This window comes from Protobothrops mucrosquamatus, unplaced genomic scaffold (genome assembly GCF_001527695.2).
Source record: "Protobothrops mucrosquamatus isolate PMUCROS unplaced genomic scaffold, P.Mucros_1.0 scaffold78, whole genome shotgun sequence".
In the NCBI taxonomy this organism is placed as follows: domain Eukaryota; kingdom Metazoa; phylum Chordata; class Lepidosauria; order Squamata; family Viperidae; genus Protobothrops; species Protobothrops mucrosquamatus.
In genome coordinates, this window is record NW_015386455.1 from 1279871 (window position 1) to 1289533 (window position 9663).

A 9663-nucleotide genomic window follows, 5' to 3' on the forward strand; every position below is an offset into this window, starting at 1 on the left:
AGACCGGGCGATAGTTGGCCAACTCGTCTGGGTCCAGGGAAGGCTTCTTGAGGAGGGGCCTCACCACGGCCTCCTTTAGGGCCGCCGGGAAGACACCCTCCCGCAAAGAAGCGTTAACAATTCCCTGGAACCAGGCTCGTGTCCCCTCCCGAGCTGCCAGTACCAGCCAGGAGGGACACGGATCTAATAAACATGTGGTGGAAGTGATAGGGATATATCTTATTTTGATTATTTGGAAAGAGTTTGAGCCAGGGAATGCTGAGGAAGTAGACACGGTCCTTGCTCTGCTAGCTGTGTTCTAGATCCATGCTCCTCCTGGCTGGTTAAGGATTCCAAGGTGATGGCATGGGAATGGGTCCAGGGAATAGTTAATGCCTCATGTTTGGATAAGGGTAACGGTGCACCCCTTTCTTAAGACACCATCCTAGAACCCAAGATCAATGGAAATCTTTGTCAAGTCTCCAATGTTCCATTTTCTGGGAAACCAGCAGGAAGTTTCCTTGCCTAACAACTGGGATTCAATTAATGATGGCAGGGATTGCCATCACTAAGCGACGTGGTCACACTTTATGATTGCATCACTTAATGATGGAAATTCCAGTGCCAATGTCTTAAGTTGAGGACTATCTGTAATCACAATACAGGTCAAGTTGAGATAGTATTGTCTATGTCTGCTAAGGTAAAGTTGGAGCCCAGCAAATATATGGCAGAATGCTTTGGGGAAGACAAGGTGTTGTTTTTTTGCTGCTAATATTATTGCCCCTTTTTTGAGTGGTGTGGTGGCCTAGAGGTGAAGACGCTTGCGTCCCACCCGGAAGGTTGCAAATTCAAAACAGATGTTTCCGTATCAGGGCACAAAGAGAAAATATCTACTATGGAGTCCGTGTAGGCGTCAGGAAGGGCATCCGGAAAGTAAATGCTCAGCTCCATTCAGTTGCCATGACTCCACCCTGATAAAAAGGATTATAGAGTCATAAAAAGAAAACAAATATCGCCTCTTTTTATGCTTTATTGTTGTTGTGAATTGCCCGGCATTGTTGTATAAAAGTTAAACCATAATAGTGTTTTAAATAAATAAAATAAAATATATTCATAAACAAAATATTAATATCTTTTTTGGGGAAAATAATATTCTAAAGTATGTCATGCAAAAACACTCCTTTCAAAGGGGATTGTCTGTATTATGTATAAGTATTATACAAGGGAATCTGAAACTGATTTTGGAGAGTAGAGGCATGTGAACTTAAAATCCTTGGCTAAGTTGCTTCTGCTCAACCTGCTTTCTAGATATGTGTCTATTAAATGGGCTCATTTTTGCAATTTATATTTGTATGGCAGGAAAGTTGTGCCTAGCCACTAACCATATTACATATATTTTACTATGAACCCAATGGTTGTTAACATGGGCAATTCATTTCCCATTTTGTATTTACCAGGAAGTTAAGAGAGAAACTGAATCTAAAGAAGATGGTTTGCCAGTCAAAAGGGAAAGGCATGGAAATGTGGCCAACCTTGTTCAGCGTATGAGTACTTACGGTTTTCCAACCGGAGCATTCCAGCCTCAGGGCAAAGGCTTCAGAAGAAGTATGTATGGTATTTGATTTCTGCAATATAGTACTTTTATATATGTATGTACGTACGTACGTACGTACGTATGTATGTATATGTGTATACACACACACACACACACACATTCCTGAAGTCACAAAGGACTTTGATCTTTATTAGGTTAGAGAAAGTACTATAGTATTTTTGAATTGATCTCTATTCATAAAGTAGGAAATTTGAAAGCTCTATTTACAGAAACCCTTTAAGTATCCAGAAGTTGCAAAAATAAACAAGCCAGAGTGACCTATCTGTTTCTTTCAAGCCTTCTAACCAAAACAAAAAGGGATGTCCCTTCTTACACGGCATTCTGAACTTGCACTATCCTTTGTTAAGGGTTCTGAGGTAGCTATAGCAGTGTAATATTAAAACATTCCAGTCAGTCTGTGTGTCTGCCAGTCCATTGAAATGATTTTTTTTCCAGATTATTCTAAGAAATGTGGAGTTGTTTGCTTGCAGAATTTTTATTATCCAGCTAGGTAACATCATCAGTACGAGTGAGTGTGGAGTTTGCTCCCCTGTTAACTATAGTAACTTGCCCAAAGCCCAAGCCCAAAGATTATGCAGTGAGATCCAGTTGAGTCTAAACCTTTATTTGCTTAGATTTAATGGGCAGAATCTTGGTAAACTAAAACTATAATCTTTTAATATAGACATATCTTGAGAGAGATTCTAAGATATGGCTACTCTATTCCCTCCCNGCCCCATCCAGCACTCTCTTAATCTGGGCCTCTCCCTGGGAAAGCTCTGTTTACTAAAACTCTTATCTACTGATTCTCTCCATCACACCTTGCCAGTTTTGGAGGGAGTATGCCTTTCTTCTTGGTAGTTCCTTTCTTCAAGTATTGATCGTCTGTTGTTAATCCCTGCTTGTTTATCTGGGTGTTGGCTGTTGGAGAGGATATGTTCTGTTTTTTTGTTTGTTTTCTTTTTGGTTTTTTTAATTGCTCTTTTGAATAGTGTATAAATATGGTTTATCTCTAACAGTAGTAGATGTCTATTGATGGCTCATTTGTCTGAATGCCAAGCTTCCAGTAATTCCCTAGCATTTGGAGATTTGGCTTGGTCTAAGATGCCTGTAGTTTCTGAGTTGTGGTTGTGTCTGTCTATGTGTTGTGAGATTCAGGAGTTTTCATTGTGTCTTCTTTTTGCTATTCGTATTCATGGAAGCACTCTGCCTGTCTTGTTCTACACACAGTCCTTGATTTACTATTACAGTTGGGATCAGAATTTTGGTCACTAAACAATGCAATCATTAAGTGAGTCATTACATGACAAAAACCGATTTTATGACCAATTTTTACTACAGTTGTTAAGCAAATCACCATGGTCATTAAGTGAATCATGTGGTTTTTAAATAAATCACATAATTATGTGACTCCGGCTTTCTTATTTGACTTCTCTTGTTGGAAGTCGGCTGGGCAGGTTGCAAATTGCAGTCCTGTGACACCCCTCCAGACACTGCAACTGTCAGAAATGCACACTGGTTGCCGTGCACCCAAATTGCAATCACATCATCTCAGGGGTGATGTAAGAATTGTAGCTTTGAGGATGGGTTGCAAGTCACTTTTTCCAAAAGCTGTTATAACTCTGAACTATGTAAGGACTAATTATAGTAGCTCTCCACTGTATGTTGTAGATGACTCATGGTTTTTCTTCTTAGGCTACTTTCTGAGAAAGGAACACATATATAAGAGGAAAAACATTCCAAAATTCATTCCCTGAGTGGCAATTGGCAGCTCTCTTTAAGATATGAAAGAAAATTAGCTTTAATAATTCAAATTAATTCATCATGACCCTTTTCAAAATTTGTATTCATGTTGAATAATCCTAGCATTGTTTTTTTTTTAAAAAAGGAAACCCCATTTTCCAGAGTTTATTTTCCAGCATGTAAAACTTTAGGTGTTTGGCCTTCAACTTGTAGATTTTGATGAATCCCCTAAGTGAAATGATGCTAACACAATCTTTGCATGATACAGTTTTAAGCATTTTTGAATGCATACAGATCTTTTGTGTGAGGTTGTTTACAGATGAAAAATAAGAAAGCGGTGACTTGCAGCAAGTTGGTCATCCTTCCAGCTGATTCAATGCTGCTGAAGTAAATTGAATATGATCCAGAGTCCAAATTCTCTCCATCCATTTCCGATTGATTAGCTGATATCTCTTGGTGGGATTTCAAAAAGGGAAAGCCATTCCCTAAAGTACTACTCTACTTCACTCTTTTTTCCTTGCAGAATAAAAAAGGAATTCTTTCTGTTTGCATGAGGTTGTTCCTCCCTTCATTCTGTATATTGTGCTTTTCTTCATAACTGAATATTTGGGAGTGATAAGCTCCTGAATATATCCTGCATGGAGTTACTTCTCTGAAGGAAAAGGAAACAATCACCCACAATTCTTTCAACACAACACAGAGCATGGTGTTGGGGAGTGTTGAAAGAAAACTCTTCGTTAGGGTCCAGTCCAAGGCGGGAATAATCAAAATGGAGACTGCTTCAGAAAGAAGGTTGTAGTTTATTGAAGAGGAGAGCCAGACAGAAAGATGGCTCTGGAAAAAACTGACCACATGGAGCAGAGTGGTGGGCTTTTATACCTTCTGGAGCTCTTGAGGTTGTTTCCTGTTCCTGTTTGAGGCTTTGCATTTCCTGTGTCATGTACTTTGACCTGAGTCTGAGTGTGCCCTTTTGGTATTGGTGGGTTAATCCTATTATGTCCTATATTAGAGTTTGGGTGGGGTATGTAGATTTTAAGGGTCTTTGTCTTCCTAATTTCTTCAGTTTCTTGCTGGAAGGCTCCAACCTTGCTGAAAGGATTATTGAATTTGCATTTCTAAAAGCTGGCTTCTGCCTAGGGGCTGGCTGATTTCTGGGGGCTGGTTTCTGTCTTTTTTTAAGATCTTCTCCATTATCCCTTTGGGGAAATATATTCTGCCTTTTTAATATTTCCCAAAATATTCTTCCCACAGGAGAGAGGGTGATAGATACTTCTTTAGGCCAGGAGCAGAAGCCTTTTTACAGTACTTCGTATCCAGCTTGCTGCCAAAGATTCTAAATTCCTGTGTTCAATCTGGGAGGATAGTGTGCTACAAATTTTATGCCAAAATAAATGTATAATTTTAAAGGAATTACAAATCAGTTTATTTCTTTTATAGAGCAATGAATGCTCTACATCTACTCTTATCATTTAAGTATCTTTCATAACAATATAATCTTGATGCTTTAATGAAACTTTATTTTGAATAAGTTTTCTTTTATCAACAGGGTCAAAAAAGCGTCCATGTAAAGTTCTATTTGAATATACTCCTCAGAATGAGGATGAGTTAGAACTGAAAGTAGGCGACATTATAGACATGAATGAAGAGGTAAGGTATTTTAAATAATTTTTGTGAAAAATTAAATCTGAAAGTCATAATTGAATTGAACTCTAGAAACTTCTGTTTTGCTATTACAATTCCAAACTATCAAAAAGACAATGACTGAAGATTTCTATCTTACAATTAATTAACTAGACAGTTATCATAGTTCTTATTTATGATATATGTTTGAAGGACTTTGAAAAATTGAAATAGGAAAGTTAGGTCTGATAAAGTTATTATATAGAGATTTACTGTAGTAATTAAAATACTAGAAATGAGAAGCTCATTAAAACTTTTTAATAAAAATATGTTATTCTCAAAAGATGCTAATCACACTTCTGATTTTTGTCTGCCGTTGACTAATATAGTTCTCCTTCTACAATGTCTATTAAGACTAGGGAGACCCAAATATCTATTCTGATCTAGAAGTATCTCCCAGCTTAATTAACCTTGCAGGTTTGTTCTAAGAATAAAACTGAGGGCAAATAAGAACCATATAAACCAATTCTAGTTCATGCATTAGTATAAATGGAATAGAAAATTGTTTTAGATATTTTCATTTCTGTGTTGTTTTCACTGTGAAAAAGATAAAGACTACAATTGACTCTATATAAATAACTTGTTTACCAACTGCCTTGTGTGACTTCAAAGTTAGCAATGGTGCTGAAAAAATAACTTTGTGACCAAGGCATGCACTGACGATCTTCAATGTGTTTGTCTTGGTCACATGTTTGCCATTATAGTTGGTACACATTGTCCTGTGCCTGACCCATTTTTTTTTCTTTTTTCCCCTCTGACAGAGTGAAGAGATTGCTTAAACAAGTGATCTCTTCCTGAGCTGTTTTTCTCTGCAGTGCTTCCCCAAAAGGTGCTAACTGCAAGTTAACAAGCTCAGTTTTATTATCTTAATTATCTTGCTCCCAGCTGCTGCCTACAACTGACAATACATTTTCACACCTTGGGCTTTTGTTTGCCTCCTAACCATGGGTACTTGGAGCCACAGATGCATTAGGCAGACAGCTGCTGCTAGCACATTCCTTTCCATGTGTACTCCCCATTGTGTGCCTGTTTACTCTCTTGTAATCCCTTCCTCTCCAGTGAATGTAAATACCAACATTAAATCTCATCTTGGTAATTATCCCAGTGCTGGTTTGAGCATTCCGAAGGGCAGGGAAGTAATGCTAAAGGCATACTGAAGTAAAATTGTAAGCATAAAAGCAGTTATGTAATTTTCTTCTTAGTGACCACATTACTTAGCCCAGTGATGGCGAACCTTTTAGAGACCGAGTGCCCAGAAACTGGCCCCGCCCCTGCTCCACCCCCTGCCCCGCCCCCTCTCTGTCCCCCCATTCCCCCACCCTGTCTGCCCACAGGACCACTCACCGCCTCCAGGGCCCGCCGCAGATCGCCCAGGCAGCCCAGCAGCGCTATGGCGGCCACACCCTCTGCCCGCGCCCTGCAGCATCAACTGCATGATGGGGTGTGAGGGCAGAGTCTTGTCTACGCTGCCTGGCTGCCATGTCCTTGGCTGTGCTGCTCCGTATGGGCCATGCTCGGGGGCAACTCTCCTTCAGGGGGGCTGCTGTTGAGGAGGTCGCGGGGGGAGGCAAGGCTGGGGCAACGGCACGTGTGCCTATAGAGAGGGCTCCGAGTGCCAGCTCTGGCACCCGTGCCATAGGTTCGCCACCACTGACTTAGACACTGAGTTGTCAGTGCCAATTATGTTCACTAAATGAGGAGTACTTGTATTGCAGATTTTTCAAAAGCGCCAGTTGTACATCCTCAGGAAAACGAAATATGCTACAGATCTTACAAGCCATTGAAACAGTTCTTTTCTCGGCCTTCTTAGAGTCTTCATCAAGCTTACCTTCTAAACTTCCTGCTTACAGTAGTTTTCAAACTCCTTAGAACTTAACAGTCAGTGACTAAGGGAAAAGAAACCTAAAGGTTGTTCTTTTTTCCTCCAATTTATGCTGCCATCGTATTTTCTCTCTTCATAAAAAACTGGTTGCAAGACATTGGTCCAGAATGTCTTTGCTTTGTTATTTGTAAGAAAGGAGCTTGGTCATACTTTATGTTCGGTATAAGGTTGAATAGAGTGGTATTACCCACTGCTCTGTTTTCTTAGTATCATACGGTTATGTAGAGCAATTTCTATCCATTTGTGGGTGACTTATCCCTTGTCCAACATCACTATTCCTTGCCTCACATGCTCTAACCCATGGGTGTCCAACTCACTGTGTCACATGATGTGTCGCAACCTATTGTGACTTTTTTCATATTGTTGGAGCTGGGATAGGCACGGCGTCTGCATGATGCAACTGGCCCTTGGGCCGGCAGTTTGACACCCCTGCTCTAACCGTTTAAGTATATGTACTAGTCCTGCATATTTAATGTACTCCTGAATTCCTGTATATCTCTGATGGTATTTTTGCTCCGATGGTAAGAACAGTGAGCATCTTTTCTTTTCAGGTTAGAGGTAATCCAACCTCATTTTTCTCCACAGGTGGAAGAAGGCTGGTGGAGTGGGACTTTAAATGGCAAGACAGGCCTTTTTCCTTCTAACTTTGTAAAAGAACTAGAGGTAACAGATGATGGAGAAATACAAGAAAGCTTAGAAGACACAGGTAATAAATGCAGGCAATCAGAAGATAGGCTAATTATCTGGATTTCTTTCTGTCGGTTTCAGGCTGGGATTCAAAACAAGGACAGCTTTGGTCATGCTTGCTGATGATTTGGTGGAGCCAGGATGGAGTGTTGTATGCATCTTAGCTCTCTTTGATCTATTAGTATCTTTTGATACTGTTAATCATGGTGTCCTTCTGGACCAACTGTAGGGCTTAGAAGGTGAAGGCTCTGCAATGTGGTGATTCTCCACCTTTTCTCAGCAGTCAGTTCCAGGTGGCATTGACTGGAATCATAGAATCATAGGGCTGAAAGTAACCTTGGTGGCTTTCTAGTCCAACCAAGATTGTGCCCTCTGCCCCTCAACTGTGGGATGCCTTAAGAATCGATGCTTACCATTTACATGAAGCTGCAGGGAGACGTCATCCATCAGTTTTGGAGTCTGGTATGTGTAATACTTTACTGGTTAGCCAATAGGCCATTGGGCAATACAAGATACAGAATAGTAGTAAGATCACATGTTTAAAAAATAGAATAAAAAACATAAGTACTGCAATGTGTTTCTGCCCTTGAAGATCACTCAAAAATTACAATTGGTCCCAAATGCAGAGGTGCACATAGTATTGGGTGTTGGTAGACTTGCCCACATTGCACCTGTATTGCATTTCAATTCAGCATGCTGGATTTCACTTTTAAATGGCATGGGATCTGACTGTTTGCAGGACAGTCTCCCCTTAAGAATATCTGCCTATATCTCCAGATTAGATAGGAAAGGTACCCTCCAGATTCCTTCTCTGAAATCCTGCCACTTAGTGGTTTCTCAGAAATGTGCCTTTTCCATGGCTGCCCTGACCTTATGGAACACTCTCCCCTGATGATTTGACAGCCCCCACCCTTTTAACGTTTTGGAAGAATTATCAAAATATGGCCTTTTACCCAGATGCTAAAGTAGAATAGAATAGAGCAGAAGTCCCCAACCTTTTGGGCACCAGGGACCGGTTATGTGGAGAGAGATTTTTTCAGCGGAGCGGAGGGGTTGTGGTTTTGTGTGCTGCCTGCATTCTGTGGATGGGGCTTTCCTTGTTTGTGCGGACCGGTTGCTGGCATGCTGCAGCCCGTTACTGGTCCACGGACTGGGAGTTGGGGACCCTTGGAATGGAGTATGTAGAAGAGAATAAGAGTAATTGGAACTGGCGATGCTTAACCTCAAGCACTCTTATAAGTCTATTTAGAGATACTGTTTGCTCAAAGCTAAACATGTGGAAGTATTTGAAGAATTTGAATTGATATGAGGTTCCTCATTACACATTACTGTATAGTTTTAGTGAGATCCAAATTTGTTTTGACCAGCAGCCCAGTCATGACAGTGTGATTGTCATTAAGTATTGCTACATTTGATTACATATGCCAAGGATAGACTCATCTGTGGTTAGCCTATACCTGAATTGTCTTCAAGCCACATTCCTGAATAGGTTAATTCCAGTCATTAATACTTGCTTCTTCCATATCACGTACAGCCTTGGGAAGGGAGGAGAATCACACTTGGAGAAGAGAATCACATTGAAGTTAGGGCTATCACTTCATTCACTTTGGGCTCTGGCTGTACCCACATATAAAAATATGGTCTGCCATCAGATTTAACCATGATAATGAAATTTTAATTAAATTATATATCTCTGATTAAGTGGCCCTAATGTACATGCATGATGTATTACAGTTACTGTCAAATAAGTATTTTTGTGTCTTGTAAAATTTTGAATGTTAAGAATTTATGTATACATTTATAGAAACAATTTTAATGCTTCCACATCTGTAATCTTATGATATTTGAATTGTATCCCTAATTTTGTCTTAATAGATGTAAACTATTAATACTCAGATTGAAAGTATGTTCAACCAAAGAGTAGAAAAATATAAGTTATGGTGAAGTTTTCTCTTCCTGTCCTCTTTATCTGTTCACAAGTAATAGGGAGAATGGTTCCTGTTGATAACAATTTTATGGCTTTATACTGTGATTTTTAAAATAAATTAAAAACTTAATTTTTAAGTTTTCTCGATTCCTTCCTTCCTTCCTCCCTCCC

The 9663-nt window shown here is 39.8% G+C and overlaps 1 protein-coding gene across 1 annotated transcript in view; it reads left to right on the plus strand.

The window, feature by feature from the left end:
- Window positions 1–9663, plus strand: part of CD2AP (CD2 associated protein) — a 72217-nt gene that overhangs the window by 18032 nt on the left and 44522 nt on the right. The window contains exons 3-5 of the mRNA XM_015812295.1: window positions 1437–1584; window positions 4863–4963; window positions 7464–7584. Coding sequence (XP_015667781.1) covers window positions 1437–1584; window positions 4863–4963; window positions 7464–7584 — 370 coding nt within the window. The remainder of the gene's footprint in view (window positions 1–1436; window positions 1585–4862; window positions 4964–7463; window positions 7585–9663) is intronic.